We start from the raw sequence: 22,366 nt of genomic DNA, 5'->3' as shown, positions 1-22,366 counted from the left end.
CATGTTTTTGGCAGTCTCAATATCTACAGAACTTCCAAAGAGGCCAGATGACACTGCACGTGCAGTGGCTGCCCTCTCTGAACTTGGGGAACCCCAATCCTTTATAACAGGCAGTAAGCACGCTTGCTCTTCGCTTTAAAGAGTGGCACTCTCTCTAGCTCCCCAGGCAGCTTGAAAAGATGGCCTAGAACAAAGGCAATCTCTGTTCACAGACATGCAGACACAAGAGACCCACTATGCCTAGGTATGGTTTGTCCCCAAGGAGTCCTGTGGTGGAAGTTTGATCCTCACTGTGGCCATGTTAAGGGGTGGTGGACCTTTAAGAGGTGGGGTCTAGTGGGAAGTCACTGGGTCTTGAAGTGCTACCCTTGGAAGGGACCCAGTAATTCTCAAGGAACCCAGGCTTGCTCTCTTTTGAGAGCAAGCAAGCCTTGCCCCTCCCAGATTTCTGGATTCCAGTCACACTGTGTGATCTCTCTCTCTCTCTCTCGGGCTCCTGCCATGATGCCATCTGCCAATGAGGTGGCCGGAGGGGGGGGGGGGGTGTCTTGCAAGAGCCAACAATGTGCTGTTTGGACTTTGAGTCTCCAAAACTATGAGCTAAATAAACCTTTCTTTTCTTTATGCCCTACCCAGCCTTAGGCATTTTGTTATAGCAATAGTAAATTGACTAATACACTCATGTAGAATTGATTCCAACAATCCCAACACCAAACTCTCTCTCTCTCTATGTGTGTGTGTGTGTGTGTGTATATATATGACCTAGAGCAACTATATTAAAAGTGCACTCCTCCTGCCCCTCTCTGCCTGTCTAAATCCACTAGAACAAGGGGAACTCTGAGAAAGCCACCCAGCTAGCTCTACTGAATGTCCTGCTAGGGAGCCCAAACATGAAGAAAACACACACCAGACCCAAATCTGGACCTTCTTCTCCAATGACCCAATGGAAGAACCAGCAAAGCAGGATTCTAGGACCTCATCTGTAGCTGCTTCAATATCAGTTGCCTATTGAAATGTCTGTCTGGTGTGTTGTGGTGGGAACACCCACAGAGCCAAAAGAGAAGGAAAACAATCCAGTGTTTTTAAAATGACAGTTCTTCCCCAGGCAAGATACACCAGGAACAATCAACGCTCAAGGCAGCCTAAGAATGCTTTTAAAAAGTAAGCACTTCAAGGCTTGTTTCTCAAAGGGGTGGGAGGGAACTCCATGGGGCCTGGGCAGTTCTTTCTCACTCACGGGGGACTGTGAAAAGCCACACATTTCTTTACAGGCAAATTACAAACACACAGTAAGTAATACCCCAAATCCCAAAGGAAATGAAGCTAGCTTTTAGCAATCACTGTCTAGCATCACTTGGGTTAAAAGAAATTCAAGTAGAGACACCATGAGGGAAAAATATTGGTGTCCCTCCCATGTCCAATTTGCAAATGGCTTCCAGAAAGTTCCAACTACTGAATATGAATTTTGTCCTCTTAGACCACAGGCAGGGTTCTCGCCACCCACAGCCCTTCCCGCCATTCCCTCTGAGGCCATGTGGCGCCATGGCATCAGGGCAGTAGGACAGCTTCCCAGAGTGGCTGGGTTCCCAGGGAGGGTAGAATGGGGTGGGGATGGGGCGAGCCATCCTCTTGGTAAACAGCAGTCCTGCAGACAAAAGAGCTCACCTTCCCAACTACCACGCTTTCCTACAAAGACCAGTAACACCAGCCCTCATCTGTGGTTGCTAAGCTGACCTTGCACAGCACAGAGTCTCTAATGGAGACTTGGTGATATGGACTTGACTATGAACTCAACTTGATATGAACTCTGTATATCCCAGGAGTTGAAAAACGTTGCTTTCTTAGGAAACTGATGGAAGGAGGTACTCCATGCTCAGGTGCTAAGCCCAAGTCCAGGGGCGTTATGGTGATGGGGAGCCCCACGGGTGGCTAAGCACCCACTCCATCCACACAGCCTTCAACCCAACCCCATCAGCTCAGGGACCTGGCTCAACCAGGATACCCCTCCTGGGTCTCACAGCTGTGAGTGGGGCTGACAGTAACCCACTACAGAGGAAGGAAAAGTCAAGTTAATGAGGGCTTCAGAGTCCAATTTGCTCGGGTTTGTATCAGTTCTGTTCCTGTGTGACCCCAGGTAAGCTGCTAAGCCTCTGGGCATTTATTTTCTCACCCATACGATGAGTACAGTACATCTATTTCACAAGATGAAGGTCAGGATTAAGTGAGATGAAGCTTATGAGCGCTCAGCACCGTGCGAACTTTGATGACAACTGTTATAAACAGAAGTTGCTGCGTGAAGTTTAAACTTAGACCAAACACTGAATGTTAGGTGACACTGAACTAGAATTTGGATACTTTGCAGCCCTTCCCCTAGTGATGAGACTCTATATGATAAATAGCCAGTGTGCTAATGTCACAGCTGCCACCTGCTGCTATATAAATTCATACGGGGAGCTGAGGTTGCACTAGAGCCATCCGGCAGCCTGGTGATTCTCATTCTGGAGAACTTGAAGAAACACCCCAGCTCTGGTCATAGAGGTTCTGATTTAACTGCTCAGGACTGCCCGGGGTCCAAGCTTCACTTGTTTTTAAAGTGTCCTAGGTCATTTTAAATGTACAGTCAGTTCTAAAAACCAATACCCTCACTGCGAAGCAAACACTTGAGTTTTCTTAAAGAATCATTTGTCATATTCTATTGGCAAACACATACTGAGCTCCTTGATGGGCTTAGCATAGGACTGATTAAGTTCCAGTCACAACCTCAAAGATCCTAGAGTCTAACAGGAGAGACAAACAGGTGGGCGTGCTGGCCATACCAGAGACACACGCTGTGACGGGGTGGATGCTGCAGCCTTTGGGTGAAAGCTTCAGGCAGATCCAACCATGCTCTCTCAATAGAGCCCACTGATGAAGAGGCTATTCCAGGCCAAGGCAATCGATTTTATAAAGTCTGGGAGGAGGAGATATATAGAATGCTCCAGAACCCCAAGGAATTCAGTGGGGCTGCACATTAGCAAAAGGTCAGCAGTAGAGGCAGGAGAGACAGGAACCAGCTGCTCAGAAGGCAAGCAGAGGGGCTGGGTTTTAAGCAGGGGCAGGGTGCTCAGGTCATGATGGACACCAGGAAGAGAAGAGACTGGACACAGAGAAGTTAAGAATTCCAAACTATCTGCAGCCAATAACAGAAGTTTAACCAGAAATGGCTCTGAGGGGTGTTAGCAGAGGGCAAGCTTGGTGTTCTGGGAAGGACCAGGAGTTATGGGAGAGGCCCAAGCTTCTGGGGGGTGGGGGGCACTCAGGGTGATTAGTGAAGCTAGGTCCAGAGCAAGGGGGAGGGGGGGGCCGTGAGCATGGAAGAAGGGAATTCTCACTTTGTTGGAAGATGGTAACTTGGGCTGGTCAAGCTAAATGGAAAATCCTGCCAGTTCTGTATGTTTCTGGCCGTGAGCTCTAATAATAATTAGAATATTTAATGGATTCAAATTCTTCCTGGGGATTTCTATTAGGTGGGAAAAGGGAGTTTTAATGACAGGAAAGAGACATGGCCTGGCACCTGCTGAAGGTGACCCTGACAAGGTGGCCCGGCTGCTCTGTGTCCACAGCCCCAACTGATAACACCTAGGACACAGCCAGGGCTACACGCCTGCAAATACCTTAAATAAAAACCCAGATGCTGGTACCGCGTGCCCCCAGAGAACAGACAAAGCAACGTCATCCCATCCACGGGTTGGGAGAGGCATATGTGTAAACAGATCTGTAAGCAGCTCCATTTATTTGAGTAAGTAGCTTGTAAATAAATCATTGGTAAACATTACAAAATTAAATACATTTTCAAAAGCTTGCCAGTATACGTAAAATTCACAAACATAGTTCTTTTAAAAAATAAAATATGTTCAGAGCACCCTTGATAGAAAATGCCTGACCCCTGTGCTCAGACAGGGCCACCCGGAGACACCTTAGAGCAGTGGGGTTTCCACGGGGAGACAGTAGGGGCCACCTGAAGGAAGAGTTTCTTCTCTTACCTTTGACCCCGCCCATGTCCCAGCTGAATTCAACTTTGGGCTGTGCTCAGGCCCGGCTCTGAGCACGGGGACAGGGGTGCATAATTAGGGCCAGGACCCCCCCAAAGCTCTCACCATAAGCCAGAGAGAAGCCGGAAATGCAACCTCCATGCTTCCAAATCAGCAAATGCTGCCGTACTAGCTGTCTTGTCACTCCTCCACCCGTCCAGCCCTGAGGTCTCACTCCCAGTCTGGTGCCACCCAGGCTCAGCAGGGACCAGACTGCGTCAGAGGAAGAACACGCTGCCTTGGTAACCTCCTTTTGATCTGCTTTCAGGGAGAGGGAATAACACCCAGTATTTGGTTGAAAGCGGAGAATTCAATGCTATCCCATGCTTCCCTTTCTGCTCTGAGAGCGTGGGCATTTCTCTAGAAATCAAGTTCGTTCTTCAAACAAAGGGTTCATAAAACTGTAAAAGACCACAAATGAGGCAATAAGCACATGACCTGGCAAAGCATCCCAACCAAGGAAATAATACAAAGTCCATAAATGAAGCCCTTGACCAACTCAACGTTGTTGTAGCGGAGAGCGTGAGAATAACGGATACTCCGAATTCTTTCACTTTGATGCACAGAGTGAATGTTGAGGGTCAGCTGCACGGACGGGAAGAACAGCCCAGCGGCCTCCCACTAAGGGATGGCAAGGAGTTTATTCCGTCAATGTGAAATAAAGCTCACAGCGACATCTTAAATTACTGGTGTGTAGATATATACAAGTACGAGAAATTTGACCTGTGAGTCAGATGTACAACATAAGAAAAAAGTATTCCCAAATTAGCTGTAAGAAAACCATCTTCTCTGTGGAGTAGGGTCCTGAACGTCTGAGTCCTTGCAGAAATGCTGCCTGCCCTGGCCCATCTTTGAATGTCCACCTGCTTTGATAATCCTTGGCTGGGCTGTAGTTAGAGTCATGATATCTTGGCTATTAAAATATTACACCATCAAAAACCTTTAAAAACAGCAACAGCAAAAAGGAACGCTCTTGAATAAATGTGTAGAAGAGTCCCTGCACACCAAAAAAAAAAAAAAAAAAAGACAAAAAAAAAACAAAAAAACCCCAAAAACAAACAAACAAACAAAAAAAAATCAAACCAAACCAAACCACTTGTTCTTAAGGACAACTATTCTTTAACAAAAGTCGTCATGGAGTCTACATCCCAGAACCCTGTCTTCGTCTCCGGAGAACTCCGCCCTGATCCGGAATCATACACTCTTCTTCTGTGGAGGGCTCAGTTTCCGCATGCCTCTTATCCGAGAGAGCAGCTCTTTGATAAATTCCTAAAAGACATAGAAGCAATTCATATGAGAGATCACACTATTAAAATCTGTTTAAAAATCTGCCTAAAGTAATTTATGTCGATTGCAGATGATTTTCATTGATTAATGTGGTTGGATGTGTCCTCCAGGAAATGTTTAAAAAAAAAAAAAACAAGTATGCTTAGGACTGTGGCACAGTGGGTTAAACCCTGGAATCCTGTATGACCCCTTTTCAGTTCCCAGCTGCTGCACTATGTGATCCAGCTCCCTGCTAGTGCGCCTGGGAAAGCAGCAGAGGACAGACCATGTGCTTGGGGCCCTACACCCACGTGGGAGACCTGGATGAAGCCCCTGGCTCCTGGCTTCAGCCTGGCCCAGCCCCCAACCATTGCAACAATTTGGGAAGTGAACCAGTCGATGGAAGATTTCTCTCTCTCTCTCTCTCTCTCTCTATCTCTCTCTGCCCTTCTAACTCTGCCTTTCAAATAAAAGTAAATTAATCTTTAAGAACAAAACAAAACAAATGAAGCATGCTGAAACTTCACATTGCAATGCTTCCTTCCCGCTGCACTCTCTTTAGGGAGAAAATAAAGCTACCTGCGTCATGAACCTCCACCCAGTCCCTGCAGGCATTTGTGGTTAGGTCCAGGTTGGCGTCTGAGATTGAGCATCTCCACCTAGCTCACAGGGGATGCTTGTGGGAATCCCTGGACCACACCTGCACTAGCAAGGCTCGACCAGTGCTTCTCAAACTTGGGCCTGCATCAGGACCACCAGGAGGACTTACAAACCAGAGCAAAGACACATTTTATGCTCAATTCAGCACCCACACATACTCTCTCTCACTGCCCTGGACTTGAGATTTTCAGAACAAATACTACATGGATACTCTCTGATCTTCCACTTACAAACTAATGCTGAGGGAAACCTACCAACATGATTTCATGACCTGCAAATGATCAGAACCCAAAGACAGAAAAGTGATCTAGAATGGCTTCCACCAAACACCATCAGGAATCTGTCCTTGTTGCCTTGTGTTTGCAAATGTTTCGCTACTAAACAAGTCATCTTTATTAGGCCATAAATGTCTCATCTTCCAATACGACATTTGTCAAAGACAAAGCTGATGGCCAGTCTGCTTCCTGATCACCAGTGGAGGGGAAGTCTGTGCCCAGTGGGGACCATCGGAGAACAAACCTACCAGGAAACCTTAGTTAGTCTCCATCAGGGTGGTGGGCATCTCCTTGCTTCAGGCCCTGCTCTTGAACACAAGCCCCCAGACAAAACATGCCCTATGCTACTCCCCAGCTTTAAAACACAAGCTAAAATATTCAGTCCATTAAACACCACAATGCTTTGCTAAATAACCTTTCTGCTATTACAAACGTACTATGTGCTGTTTTCTCAAAAAGTTGGAAAGTACAAAACAGCAGCAATGTATCTTCAGAATTAACCACTATGAACATTTTATTCTATGGACATTGTTTTTACCTAATTAAGATCATACTGTGTAAGTATATTCTTTCTCCCTCCTCCCCACAGTGTTATGGCAGAAGCCTTTTCCCACAACATCAAATGGCCTTCCTAAAAATGAACAGGAATGGTTATGCATTGTTGTACTGTATGGGTGCTGTACAATCTACTTAACTTCCCATCCTTGGATCTTTGTATGGCTCCTGCCTGGCTTTCCAAAATTCTAACTAGCACCTGTGTCTGCAGGCTGAAACATTCCATTTAGAGGGCTAACTCTGCAAGTAGGTCAAAGGATACAGATATTTTAATCATCATTATTTCTAAACTTGCACAGAATGAAACACAAGTAAAGTAAAATATAGGCCCCATGTTAATGTTCTGAACACTGTCTATCTAAAGAATTTTCTCAGGTGGAAATAGTGTCTTATTTCCCCAGTTACATTCAACTTTCAATTTGAAAAGTTAAATGCCTTTCCTTTTGCCCCCTTTACTACACGATTTAACCAATACTGGTGTTCAGCACATCAGTTCAGTTTCAATTTTGTTATTTTTAAAATCTGTTACTCGATTGGCAACTATACACTAGTTTAGCATTTGGGTGTAAATTTTCTTTCTTTTTTCTAGAAGCAAAGGTGAGAATCAAAAACTCTGAAATTTATTTTTTTTAATGATTTTTTTTTTTGACAGGCAGAGTGGACAGTGAGAGAGAGAGACAGAGAGAAAGGTCTTCCTTTGCCGTTGGTTCACCCTCCAAAACTCCCGTAATTTTTTCTGCACTATTTTAATAACATTTTTCACAAAGACCAAAATCACATAAAGGATAATGTACCCTGAACTACAGACCATTGTCTTAAATTTAAAAGTAATTTGGTCAGTTAAGCCAAATTGATATTCTCTCCAACAAACTATCATGGTTGCTTAACATGTGCATAAATCTCAGATTAAAAAGTTTAAAAGGGGAAGGTATTTGAGCATCAGTCAAGACACTGCTTTGGACGTCCCATATTGCTGTGCCGGAGTTTTGAGTCTGACCTTTGCTTCTGGTTACAGCTTCCTGCTAATGAGAACACGGGGAGGCAGCAGGTTACAGATCAAGTACTTGGGTCCCTGCCACCCATGTGGGAGACCCACATGGAGTTCTCAGCTTCTGACTTTAGCCTGGCCCAGTTCTGGCTCTTGCAGGCATTTGGAAAGTGAACAAGCAGATAGAAGATTGATATCATGCACACTCTCCTTCTCTCCCTTTCTGCCTTTCAAAGGAAATGAAAAAGACATTAAATTTTTTAAAAAGTAGCTTTCTAAGTCTTTTTTTTAAAGTTTAAATAAATGAAATAATTTGTCTTACGTTTATGGCATATTAACATAAATGAACAGGTCTCGTTTTAAATTCTGTATTAATATAATTTATAGCCTGTATCTTAATGTACTGTCTTTGTTCATTATGTGCATATTTTAAACTTTTCATTAAGTTTGCATAATGGAATGCTCAGCTAAAACTAGCAAGTTAAAAACCAGCGACACCAATATTGACTCCATACAGAAACTTGGCAGCGCCACTCACACAGGATGCTGTTGATGACAGAGGATTCTCAAGGCTTTCTAACCAAAAGCACTTTGATGCTCTTGTCTCATGTTTCTCAACAGCACTAGAGACTGGTAGCCACAGTTCACAACTCAGACCTGGGTTAGGGACTCTGATTAAGTCACAGAAGGGTTGCCCCTTTGAGAGGACGTCTGAGTTGAGATGGCGGTGAACAGAGACAGGTCAGCTTGGAGAAGACCTGGGGACCCTGATCACAGCACACAAGCAGAGTCCTGCAGAGCCAAGGCATGGGCATCCCTGGCACGGAAAGGCTGGAGTGAGTGTGGTAGAGCATTGCTGGGGGTGCTGGGAGAGGACCTCCTTGGCCAGAGTAAGGGTATTGTTGGTACAGCAGAAGGGAAGCCACCAGAGGCTGTGAGGTAGGGATCAACACCACCTGATTCACGTTTCCATAAGCTTTCTCTAAGTCTTATGAAGATGAATTAAAGGTCAATTTCAATGTGGAATGAAAGAAGTATTTTGGCAGTGTCCAGACAAGAGACGCCAGTGGCTTAGAGTCTGTTAATGGAAACCAAAACGGAAATAAGTGGGCAGATGTGGGGCCCACTTCAGAGGCAGAGCCAACAGACTTGGCAGCTGGACTGAATGGGGGCAAGGGATGGTGGAGGAGGGAAACGGGACAAGAAAGGAGTCAAGGTCACACCCAGATGAAAGGCTGGTGCCATGTGCTGAGAGGGGGAATAACCGGAGAAGGGAGAAACCAAGTTCACGGATTTGTGATGAGATGACAGGAAGCCAATAAATATGATCTTGGGTCTTCCCCTTGGCTGAAAACATAAAATAGGGACATCAGCTGCATCTAGATCGGCAGCTTTTGACGTAAAAACAAACAGCAACTATAACAAGATACCCATGTGTGATCCACGAGATGTAAGGCTGAAATGACGGTTCTGTGTCAAAGTCAAATTCGCAGTACTTTCCTTTTTGAAAAAAATCATAGGTCAGCATCATCTAATGTGTCCTCACCCAAAATCTGCAAACACACGATGATCTAAATATAAACTATGCCCTACGGCACCCAGTAAGCACATGTGGCTATTTAAATTTAAATTCATCAAAAGAAATAAAATTTAATATTGAGTTAAGCTCCCTAATCACATGTCAAGTACTCTACAGCCATATATGACTAGTGGCTACCTATTTGAATAATACAGACACAGAGTCAATTTCCGCTGTCACAGAAAATGCTGTTGGACAGCACAGATGACAAGATGAAATACTTTGGAGAGTAAGTGTACACAGAGCAGCAAGAAGGCCAAAGGTCAAGACCAGAGGCCTCAGCAAGTGAGGTCAGGTGGAGGAATCGGAGCCATAAGAGATGGGGGGAGCAGGGGAGAACCAGAGGGTGTACCAGTAAGAAGCCAAGAACAGAAAGTGTTTCCTGAAGGAAGAGAGAGCTTAAGTAAACCAAGGACACAGACAAAGCCACTGGATTGGGCAAGAAGGGGTCCTTCTGTTCTCGACAGAGGCCTTAGTAGAACGGTTGGGAAGAAGCTCTTCCCAGTAAAATGTTCACTGTGACTTTTTGTGTGTGTGAGCAGTTTTATTAAGGTATATCTACTGTTCCATAAACTGGACACATTTAAGGTATATAAACAGCACATACCATCTGTAGGGTCAACGTAATAATATACTCAGTGCCTCCAGAAGTGTCTTTGGGCCCCTTTGCAATCCCTTCTTCTTCCAGAAAACATGGATCTGTTTTTTGTCACTACAAATTAGTATTTATGGAATTTGATATAAATGGAATAAAAGCATTACAGACTTTCTAATCTGGCTTCTTTTACTCAGTATACTTATTTTGAGATTCAGCCATACTGAAAGTTCATTTCTTTTTTGTTGTTGTTGAGTAGCATTCCATCATACAGATGTGCCATCGTTTGCTTAACTCCTCACCTGTTTTCAGGTAATGTTAGTCTTCATTGATTTTTCTTAAAATTGTGTGCGGCTATTCTGGGTCCTTTAAATTTCTTTTAGAATTTTACAATCAGCTTGTAAATTTCTGCCAAAAAAGCCTGTTGAGATTTTGACTGAGATCGCATTGTATCTGGAGAACTGACATCTTAGCAATAATGAATCCTTTAACTCATGAACATGGTATACCTCTACTCTCACTTGTCTTCTTTAATCATCTCAGCAATGTTTTCCAATTTTCAATGTTCAGATAGAGCACATCTTTTGTCAAATATATTCATAAGTATTTAACTTTGCTGATATTGCTGTAAATGGTATGTTTTATTTCTAATTGTTGCAAGTATATATTCAATAGATTTTCACATACTTATATCCTGAAAGCATATTCAACTCATATTATTAGTTCTTACAGATTTTTTTGCAGACTCTGCTGGGTTATCTACATGATCATGATGTTTGTGTATCAGGATAATTTTACTCCTTCCAGTTTAAACTCCTTGAGTCTCTTTTTCTTGCTAACTGTACTGGCTAGAAGGCCCAACACAATGTTCAGTAAAAATGGGGACGGGGGGATGCAGATCACCTTGCTGGTTTTGGGGAAGCACAAAGTCTTTTCCCACTAAGTCTGGTATCAGCCTGTGGGTTTCCTACAGACATGCTTTATGGGTTTACGGAGGTTGCTTTCTCATCCTACTTTGCTGGGAGTCTTTATCAGAAATAGATGTTGAGTTTTCTCAAATGCTTTGTGTCTATAGACATGATGATAAAAATTTTCTCCTCCTAGTTTTTTGATACAGTTAGTTATGCTGGTTATCTAACATTAAATCAACCTCTCATTCTTAGAATAGACCTTACCTGACTGTAATCTCTTATCTTTTAAGAAATATTATTGAAATTAATTTTGTAGAATTTTCTTTTGATTTTTATGTCTGTGTTTGCGTGAGATATTCATGTATCCAATCCTTTTCTTGTAATGTCCTTGGTTTCGGTGTCAGAGTAATGCTTGAGTCACAGGATGGTGGAGAAGCACGCCTTCTTTCCCCAGCTTCTGCAAGGGTTTCTGCAGAGTTGGTAGACTTTGTGATTCTGTTGTTAGATGTCCAGCAAAATTCCCCAGGGGGGCCTACTGAGCCTGGAGGGTTTTTTTTTTTTCTTCATTTTTTTAAGGGAGGTTTTCCTAGATCTTACATATGTTAAGATATTTATCTATATGATAAAGGAAAAACAAGCAACTTTTCTCCTTTCACATCCTCAACACAGCACATTCTGGTCACTAATATGAGTATCAGGGTGGGGAGCTTCCTCACACATCAAGCAATCCCCAGTGCAGACCAATAGGATGTCTGTGAGCCTATTTAATTCTAACACTGCACACCTTGAGTTAAGGCTCCCCCACCCCATAGGAGTTCTGTGTCAGGATCGGGAGTCAAAGAGTACCTAGCACCCAAATATCAGGAAATGACATGGTAGAAGGTACTCCATGAAAGAAATAAGGACAGAGATCAAATATGTAGTTCTTCTATTGCACTACCACACGCCTAGTTCATGTAAGTTGTTGAACTTCTAGCGCAAGGTCTTCATATCTATAGAATCTGTGGCGATGTCACTTCCCTCTTTCCTGACCTTGGTCCTCTGTCTTCTCCATTTCCAACACTGGTGTGGCTACAGGTTTATCAGTGCGTTGGCCTTTTCAGAGAACTGGCTTTCATTTCACTGATTTTCTTTGTTGTTTTCCTATTTTCTATTTCACTGATTTATACTCCCATATTTATTATTATTTCCTTGCTATTCCTTATTTTAGGTTTAATTTAATTTTTTTCTCTTCTTTTCCTGGTTTCTGAGGTAGAAACAGAGGTCACTGATTTGAGTTTTTTCTAGTATAGACATTTAGTGCTATATATTCCATTTTAGCCAATGAGCTTGTCACAAATTTTTATATGGTGGCTTTTCTTTCTTTCTGTTTAAGATAGTTTCTAGCCGGCGCCATGGCTTAACAGGCTAATCCTCCGCCTTGCGGCGCCGGCACACCGGGTTCTAGTCCCGGTTGGGGCACCGGATTCTGTCCCGGTTGCCCCTCTTCCAGGCCAGCTCTCTGCTGTGGCCTGGGAGTGCAGTGGAGGATGGCCCAAGTCCTTGGGCCCTGCACCTACCCTCATGGGAGACCAGGAGAAGCACCTGGCTCCTGCCTTCGGATCAGCGCGGTGTGCCAGCCACAGCACGCCGGCTGCGGCGGCCATTGGAGGGTGAACCAATGGCAAAGGAAGACCTTTCTCTCTGTCTCTCTCTCTCACTGTCTACTCTGCCTGTCAAAAATACAAAAAAAAAAAAAAAGATAGTTTCCAATTCCCATCTTCTCTGAGCTCTGGGATATTTAGAAATGCATCCTTTAGGTGATGGTGCTGTGGTGTAGTAGGTTAAGCCTCTGCCCGCAGCACTGGCATCCCACAAGGGCTCCAGGTTGAGTCTCGGCTGCTCCACTTGTGATCCAGCTCATTGCTGATAGCCTGGGAGAGCAGTGGAGGATGGCCCAAGTGCTTGGGGCTCTGCACCTGCGTGGGAGACCCAGAAGAAGCTCTTGGCTCCTGGCTTCAGATCAGTCCAGTTCTGGCCATTGCAGCCATTTGGGGAGTGAACCAGTGGATGGAAGACCTTTCTCTCTGTATCACCCTCTCTAACTCTGCCTCTCAATTAAATGAATAACTCTTTAAAAAAAGAGAGAGAAAGAAAAGAAATGTGTCATTTAGCTTTCCTGAGACTGCTGTGCTGCTGATTTCTAGTTTACTCCCATTGCAGTCAAGGCATATACTGTGCATGATCTGGATCACTGTGAACTTGAAACTTCCTTTATGGGGCAGAATAAGCCTGTCTCGGAAGATACACTTCATGCATTTTATTAAAAAAACAGCAGTCTATCTCCAGACGTCTCTCCACTGCCTTCTATGGCCCCCTCCTTAGAACCTGGACATACATGGAACACACTAAAAGGAGGAAGGAACCCGAGCAGGTCCTCATCTGCAAGAATTCCAAGCAAAAATGCTAAGGTTTTCTGTTTTTAAAATCCTTGAGCCTCTGCATTCATTCATATGGATCTGTTTTTTTTTTTAATATTTATTTTATTTCGTTGAAAGACAGTGTCACAGAGAGAAGAGAGAGAGAGAGAGAGCCAGAGAGAGAGAGAGAGAGAGAGAGACAGACAGACAGACAAAGGTCTTCCATCTGGTGGTTCACTCCCCAAATGACTGCAATGGCCACAGTGAGCTGATCTGAAGCCAGGAGCCAGGAGCTTCCTCTGGGTTCCCATGAAGATGCAGGGGCCCAAGGACGTAGGCCATCCTCTACTGCCTTCCCAGGCCACAGCAGAGAGCTGGATTGGAAGTGAAGCAGCCCGGACTAGAACCTGCCCAATGGGATGCCGGCACTGCAGGCCAGGCTTTAACCCACTGCGCCACAGCACCAACCCCAAAATGCTAAGTTTTTAAAGGCAAATTTCCAGCCACAGAGGCCAGGATCTTTTGTGATATGTGGAGCTTTCTGACCTTTCAGGCCCTGGGAGCCTGGATGAGAAACACCTTGGTGGATGTGGGATCTGTATTTAGCCTTGGTTATGCTTGATCCAAAGAAAAAGAAGAAAAGTAACAGCATTTGCAGCCTCGCAACATGTTACTATATTTACTCCAAGGTAGCAGGTTTCCCAGCTCAGAAAAGCTGATGTTTAGTTCATTACAAGTCATCTGCCCAAGGTCACAAAGCAAATATTTGCATCCAGGTCCCTAGATGCCAACCGAGTTGGGTATAAATACATAGAGAGCACTCACTCTGCCCCCGGTGGAGTCTGTGCCAGACCCTACCCCAAGCGTCAAGACGCCGAGGCCTTCCTTCTCAGGAGCTCTAGGGCCAGCTTAGAAAGAAGACAGGGGGACAGGCTCTGTCCCTGCAAGCCATGAGCTGTGGCGCTGTGTGAACGGGGCCCTGTGGGCCCAGCAGATGACAGGGCAAAGGAAGCTCCTCCCTCCAAAAGCGCTCCTGAGAACAGATGATCTGGTGAGTGACAGGCCTACAGAGATCACAAGGACTGCTTTGGAGTGAGGAGCCTGCTCCCTCTCCCTCCTCTGTCTCTTCTCCTCTGTCTCTAGGGAAATTTGCTCCTGGATGAACAACTCTCTCCCAGTCTCCTACTAGCCAATCGCGTATTCCCACAGCTGAAAAACTGTCTCAGCCAACTGCCATGAAACATTTGCCCTGGCCCACATTTCGGGACAAGCAGCACCTGTCTTCCAGACTGCTACAGCAGCTCTGTCCCAATGCTCCTCAAATACGCCCTTAGGATCTTGCCCCAGCATCTGCCTCCCCCGCTGTCTGGTTCACCATGGGCTGTGAGGTCCAGCCCTGGGGCCGGGGACAAACCTGGAGCGGGACAAAGCACCTCCTGCACTGTTCCTCATGGGGCAGAGACCCTGTGTCCTGAGAACCAAGGACCACACGGTGACACAAGAAACCGACACGCAGGAGGTAGACATCTTGGGTTACAAACAAAGGAGAAGGCTCAGAGATGAACGCCTAAAATGAACTGTAATAGATTTGTTCCTATAAGGCAGGACCCTGAACAGCTAAAAAGTATGTGGGGAACAAGAGTAGCGTAACTAAGGCTTAACTAAGGCAGGAAGGGTGCATTAAAACATAGTGCGTGGCTGGCGCCGTGGCTCACTAGGCTAATCCTCCACCTGCGGCGCCGGCACATCGGGTTCTAGGCCCAGTTGGGGCGCCGGTTCTGTCCCGGTTGCTCCTCTTCCAGGCCAGCTCTCTGCTGTGGCCTGGAGTGCAGTGGAGGATGCACCCACATGGGAGACCAGGAGGAAGCACCTGGCTCCTGGCTTCGGATTGGCGCAGCGCGCCAGCCATGGCGACCATTTGGGGGGTGAACCAATGGAAGGAAGACCTTTCTCTCTCTTTGTCTCTCACTGTCTAACTCTGCCTGTCAAAAAATAAAAATAAAAAAAAAAACATAGTGCGTATCATCAAACTGACAAAAATTTTTAACAATACCAACTGTGTGGGAGTAATGAGGTTAAAAGGGAGTTCTTATGCCCTGTTGGTGGTTATACAAGCTGGTATAAACACCCAAGAATAGCAACTGGTATTCTGGCCCAGCAGTTAAACCCCTGCTTACGACGACGGCCTCCCATATCAGAGCGCTGGTTCAGGTCCTGACTGCACCTGGGAAAGCACCTGATATCATAGCCAGCTGGTTGGACCCCTGCCGCCATGTGGGAGGCCTGGATGGAGTTCCTGGCTCCTGGCTTCCGTGTGGCCCAGCCCTCGTATTATGGCCATTCGGGAAGTGAACCAGTAGATGGAAGATGTGTGTGTGTGTGTGTGTGTGTCTGACATTCTACTTTTCAAATAAACAAGAATTTTTTTATTTTATTTTTTGAAAGGCATAGAGAGAAAGAGAGAGAGATCTCCCATCCATTGTTTCACTCCCAAAACAGCCACATTGGCCAGAGCTGTGCTGATCTGAAGCCAGGAGCCAGAAGGTTCTTCTGTGTCTCCCACTTGGGTGCAGGGGCCCAAGGTCTTGGGTCACCTTCCACTGCTTTCCCAGCCACATCAGCAGGGAGCTGGATCTGAAGTGGAGCAGCCAGGACTTGAACGGTGCCCATATGGAATACCGGCATCTCATGTGGTGGCTTTACCCGCTACGCCGCGGCACTAGACTCCCTACTTTAAAAAAAAAAATCTTTAGAAAAAGAAATCACTTTTAAAAATGCAAGAACAACCTCATTTCTTGGTATGTTCATCTTGTACACAAGTTCAACAGCAGCCATTTTATTGCACCATTATTCATAGTAAAGACAAACTGAACACAGTCTGAGTAGCAACAGAACAGATAAATACCTTACAGTGTATTAATACAAAGGAGTGCTATACAGTAATAAAGACGAGTAAGCAACAGCTGCCTATATTAACAGGCATAAATTTTAGACATCCAACTTAGGGCAAAATAAGCAAACTGAAAAGGAAAACTTGCAAAGTATTATCTGCACGGTTAAGAAGCCCAGAGTCATCCATGTGCCCTGGACTGCAAGAATGTTACTCACTTTCGGTTTCTGAGCAGGCTTAATAGACAAGGGGGCTCAGCCGAGGCTTGGCAACATTATAGGAGTAAATCAATGAATTCCCACAACTCAGGCATAAACGTGAAAAGGCACAGAGAAGGGGCCCGGGGATCTTTGGGCATGAGCTGGGTGAGGAAAAAGCAAGTGTGTCAAGGGGCCTGAGCAGCTCCAGTGTTTCCAGGGCGCATCTGAAACCTGGTAGCAGCCAGACAGGGGTCGGGGATGGCCAGAGCCTTTTGGGGAAGGGTGGAGCCTAGGATCCTCCCTCCCTCCCTCCCTCTCTCTCTCTCTCTCTCTCTCTCTCACTCTCACACACACACACACACACACACACACCAGAGAGATCAAAAACACAACAGATTGAAAGGACCAACATTTGTAGGGAGCTGGGAAATGATGTACACACCATGCAGCCAGCTCATTTACAAGGTACTTTAGAGAAAGCAAAAGGGAAAGAGAAAGAGATAGAGAGGAAAGGAGAGGAAAGGAGGGAAAAGGCCAGGCAGGCGGGCGAGGCGCGTTCTCCGGGGATCCGGCATCAGCCGTGAAAACAGAAGGTCCCTTTTTGCTCTGTCCCAGGGCCCTGCATGGCTGCAGCCACCTCCCCCTGAGCCCTCGTGCCCTGATCCCTCCTGGTCCTGGGGCTTCCGGCTTTCACCCCGTGTCATGCCTGCTCCAGCCCACGCCAGGGTTGGCAGATGGACACACATTCTGTAATTATCGCCCCAGCCGGGTGTCGGGTAGCCTTCCCCAGTCATTCAGAGTAATTAATGTGTCACACTCATTGACGATAACGCGCTGCTTAAAGCAAGAGGGGCCCACTGGCAAGCAGGAAAAAAGGACCGCAGAATCAGTGCACAGCGCTGCCTTGTACACAATTAAACTGACTGAAGTCGTTCTTTCAAGTATTTTGAGTCATTTAAAAAGAGATAAATAAGATATATAGATGCTGTCCCTTTAATTAGAAGTATTTCATGATAAAGGGACTTTTGAAAGAAATACTTGAAACTATAGCTAGGGGAATGGCTTCACCAAACACAGTAACTGTGAATCAGCAGGATCTCAGGAGAGCTCGCGTGTTCAGCTCGCTTCTCCCCACACCACCACGCACCCCGATACCAGGTTAGGGGGCAGCACGGAGGGAACCAGCAGCCGGGAACTCTGACACAGGTTACACAACCCTCCCCAGGACCAGCTACTGCCTGACATCTGCATATTCATAGGACCTATTTGCATATTCATGGAAGCCATCTGCTGCTGACCCTCAGTCTCACTACTGCCCTATAGCGGATTGGGCCAAGCTGGGGACCAGCTTCAGGTGGCTGCCTGACAGATCTTCCAAGAAGCCTGACTTCAACAGACAGGTGGGAACCAGGCCATGTGTGTCCCTGGTGAGGCCAGCAGTTTCACGAAGTGAGGGGGATGGGAGGGTAGGATGGGCTTCTCTGAAAGCCCATGATTCCACCCAAAAACTGTTCCAAAGGGCAAAGGTCATCAGCCAAGGACCCTGCTGCGCATTTAAAGCTCACTCTGTAAGCTGTCATGAGCCTGGCACCCCAGGTCACCCAAGACGCCAGCCAGGCACTGCCCCCGAAACACAGCCAAGCAGCACCTCGAACAGCTCTGTTGGGCCCCCAGCCCCCGTGACCCTGGGATTTGCTCCCCGAAGTCACTGAGCACGGTCCATCGACACTGCCTCACTGCTCCCCGCTCAGGGGGAGGGGGAGGACGAGGAGCAGGTGTTTACCCTTAGAGATGTCCACCTGCTACCGGCCACCACAACTGACCACAACGGTCATCAGGATCTGCAGAGGCTCACGACCCTGCTGAGTGCAAGGGTTTGTGGCCGCAGTTGCTTTAACGACTTCTGCTAAATAAATTCCTGCTTAAGTGCAACTTCTGGGTACTTTCCCCTCTCCTGTAACTTACAACCACTGCCACCACGTTGTCCATTTATTTTCTTGACTCTCTGCCTTTAAAGATTAATTTGTTCTGCTGGGAGAGCAGTCCGATTAATCTATTTTAGAGATTCAACCCACTGCTCTTAGACTAAGTCATTTTTTTAATCAAATTCCAATCCTTATATATGTGCAACTAAACAGGCCACTTGCCCTCACCACACGCAACATTACATGCAATTCTTTCCTCACTGGTAGGTTTCTTAGAGCCGTCACACTTGCAGCTTAGGCAACCTAAAATGATGTCCATATTGTCCATAACCATTGCAGGAAATTCTGTACAATCATAATCTCCCACTTGCCAATCACTATGGAAACTAATTTCCCCAAGATCCCATTACCCATGAGAGAGAATATTATTTGCTATGAATACCTGAATCCTGTCTAAATAAAAGAAACCCATGTCCAGACTTTTCTGCATTTGTTTTTTGCTGTTTTAACTTTGTTACAGAGATCTAAAAATCATGTGTCAGATTATTTTGATTCATATTATTTCTTCTGCTTAGATCTAAACATAGGAAGAGAGCATAGAACGAATACGGGGTTGGCTACTCTGAATTATAAATAAGAGTAAAGCCATAAAAGCACTGTCAATCATTTAAAAATGTCATAACAATCATTAACTATGGGGGGGGGCGGTGCAGGGGGCAATCAAAACCAAGCTGCGTGTGGCATTTCTCATAAAGGCAGGTTGTTCTTTCTTTAAACCTCTACGGTCGCTGTCATCACCATTATCACTATTCTCAGGGTCAGCCTACAACCAGGTGTGGAGAGTAGAGCTCAGCCTGGTCCAGAAAGAGGCTGGCCGCTGCCTTCACTCCTGAGAGGTCAATCCTAAGCCCTGGGAATGTGACTGCCTAATTAAAAAAAAAAAAAAAAGAAACAAAAGACAAAAACCCATCTACCGTGGGCCATGGCAGAGGTGGGGAGGGCTCACAGGGAGCAGATGGAGCCTGGGGTCAGCCACATGGGACTGGGCCCCAGTGAAAGCGTCTGGAAGGTACATTGGATGCTCCCCGGCACGTACTATCACACACCACTGCTGAACACACTGGGGCCGGGCACTCAAGCTGTGAATCTGCACCCTTCCTGGACCCTGCCCCGTGCATCTCCTCCTGCGGCTCAAAACGCAGCCTCTCACAGAAATAAACCCTAAGTGTGGGTGACCGATTTCAGGGAGTTCTGTGGGTCCTTCTACAGAATTAACAAGCACGAGGGTGGTCCCAGGGACCCCAAACTTGCAATTGGCATCAGAAGTAAGGGTGGTCTTTGTAGGTAGTTTCCTAACTTTGCAAAGACCAGGAAATAAATGCAGATTTTTGCCCCACGACTGCACATCTTTGGCGAGCTTACTGAACGTTTCTGGTTTGATTTTTCTCAATGAAGACAACCCTAATCGGCATTGTAAACACTCCAGAATGGAGCTGGTGCTCACCTAGTAAGAACTCAGAGAAACGTAGAGCAGACAGAGCAGAGGGTCTGGACGCAAACACGGATCCCTGTGCCAGCTCCAGCCCACACCTGCTCTTTTACCTGGGGAAGAGGTCTGGGGCGTGAAGAGTCCTCAGCAACTGACACTGGGACTGACGCAGGATCCCAATAGGGAAGTGGAAGCGGCCTGGCCTTGTCCCTGCCCCAAACCGCTCACAGTGAGACCAGCACTCAGGTGTCTCCTGGCGCAGGTGCTGGACCCTGGAGCAGGCTGAGCCACAATCGGCACCGCCCCACTTGGAACACAGTGGAGCCAGAAGTCCCCCCTCACCTGTCAATCAAAATGTCTGCTTTCCCATAATGCACCTGACATTCGGACCTGTAGAGGATAAAAATGGGGTGCAAGAGAGGAGGGCGGTCTCTTTTCACCTGCACCTGGCATCAAGCCTCTGTGCCAGTTTCTTCAGAACTCTTGTTTCTTCTCTTTTTGCTGCCTACCTATATACAGACAGAGCTTTGCTATTGCAGGTACTGTTTGGTTTCCCTTTCCTGCCTAGTTTGTGGGCAATTCTTTGGCCCACTCAACTGGATTTCTTTGTGTAAGGCACTGACACTCGTGTGTAATCGTATGTTTGTTCCCTCACTCCCAAATAAACTATTCTTGTTTGCACACAACACCAGTCTCCGCATAGTGTGTCTATCTCGACAGGAGACAAGAGCCTAGATGAAAAGTTCATCAGTTCTTTTCCCACATCAGGACCAAGACTGTTTTGGCCGTTAGTTATAGCTACACGTGTTGCCAGCTCATGAATCCCTATCTTTTAATACTTACATGCCCAATCACACCATACCATAATAAATAAGGCTCTCCCGGCCAATGGCCACGACCACTTGAATGTAGTCTTTATCATGCTCTGGTCTTTTCTTGGAAACTCCCAATTCTTTCTCTATTCAGAAGAATTGTTCGAAGGTGACAGCTTTCAAAAGGTGTCTTTTCAACTCACTGATCTCACATTCAAGCTGTTCCTCTTTCCGGTCCATGAGTGTAGTCTTTTTTAAGAAAGCCCCATGAGACACCAGATGAAAAGGTCTGACCTAAGAAAGGTGCCACTCAGACCCACTGAACTGAGTTGCACGGCTGCTTCCCCTAGCAAATCCCCTAAAACCACATTCTGTTAAGCAATTAGGTGCTGAACATACAGAACCACTGAATACGCTGACGGCCTGCCATTTCTGCACTTTTATTCCTATCTCAATGTTCTTTGAGCATTTGAATTCCTACCAGAGTTAAGTGTGGCCTGCATAGAGACTGTCTTACAAATGGATGTAGGAGTTCACTGCTGTGTGCCAGTCCCTAGCTTAGCTGCGAGCACACAGATGTTCAATACACATTTGTTGAGCAAATGAATCGAAAGAACCTAGGAAGATGCCAAGCTGTGTCTCCTCCAGTCACACACACAGTTTTTCTCTCCATATAATCAGATCAATGAAGAAAGGCTGTGAAGAAACTCATGTATACGTAAACTGAAAAATCATTTTTTGAAAAAGGTTAAAGTGCTAAAGGAGGAGTGGGCATTTAGCCTGGCAGCCTGCACCCCACATCAGCCTGCCTGCGTTTGATACTTGGCTCTGCTCCTAGCTCCAAGTAAACGGGTCCTTACCACCCGTCCAGGAGACTTGGACTGCATTCCCAGCTCCTGGCTCTGGCCCCAGCACAGCCCCAGCCACCGCGGGCATCTGGAGAGTGAACCAGTGCACAGGAACCCACTCTCTATCTGCTGTTCTCTGGGTCTCTCTCTTTACATCACTCTCCCTCTCAAATAAAGACAGTTATTTTTTAAATTTAATGCTAAATGGATGGAGATATAATGTGAACAGGATATGGTGACAATGGTCAGCAGCAAAGCCCATCAGACAAGTGAGGCAGTCACCTTCCTACTGTCAACCACAAGAAGAACAACAGAGCAGGTGCGAGTCTCAGAAAACACCGGTCAATTCCTATTTACAGACCAGGATCAGATATCTCTTTTCTGCACCATTGCAGCGCTGTGACTTTTCCATGACCTGGCAGATGACTGGGCCTGGAAACGCTCTCACCATGCGCTCTCAAACTTGGTCATCCTAGATAAACCCTGAAGCACGTTAACTCACAGGCTTTGATTGTGAAAAGGATAGGTTATACCACCATCTTTGGGTTCATAAAAGCAAATAAATACACATAACGAAAAACTTGATGTTTGCCAGACAGCAATGACATAGGCACTTTTAACTATAAAATAACAATTTTAAACCCTATTGATTAGACTGACAACTCCCCTAACAGATGGACAGCAGATGTTCTAATGCCTACATTAAATGAAATTTCTCTCCATCATCCTGGGACAATGGAGGTGCTACTATGTGATCCCAAGATTTAAAAGTCACTCAGAGAAAGAGTGAACAATAGAAAAAGATGTTCCTCCCTGTCGTAGCTGGCAGACCCCAAATCCTCACTCATCAGTTTTACCACCTCTATTAGGCTACCAGTACTGACTTCCTTCGAAGTAATACCCA

The 22,366-nt window shown here is 45.9% G+C and overlaps 1 protein-coding gene across 1 annotated transcript in view; it reads right to left on the bottom strand.

Annotated features, from left to right (window-relative positions):
* Positions 1-5,123: 5,123 nt before the first annotated feature.
* Positions 5,124-22,366, bottom strand: part of PPP1R14C (protein phosphatase 1 regulatory inhibitor subunit 14C) — a 103,213-nt gene continuing 85,970 nt past the window's right edge. Inside the window, exon 4 of the mRNA XM_062187764.1 lies at positions 5,124-5,339. Coding sequence (XP_062043748.1) covers positions 5,265-5,339 — 75 coding nt within the window. The 3' untranslated portion in view covers positions 5,124-5,264. The remainder of the gene's footprint in view (positions 5,340-22,366) is intronic.

Source organism: Lepus europaeus, chromosome 3 (genome assembly GCF_033115175.1).
Source record: "Lepus europaeus isolate LE1 chromosome 3, mLepTim1.pri, whole genome shotgun sequence".
NCBI classification, from domain to species: domain Eukaryota; kingdom Metazoa; phylum Chordata; class Mammalia; order Lagomorpha; family Leporidae; genus Lepus; species Lepus europaeus.
This window is presented reverse-complemented; position numbering and strand designations above follow the sequence as displayed.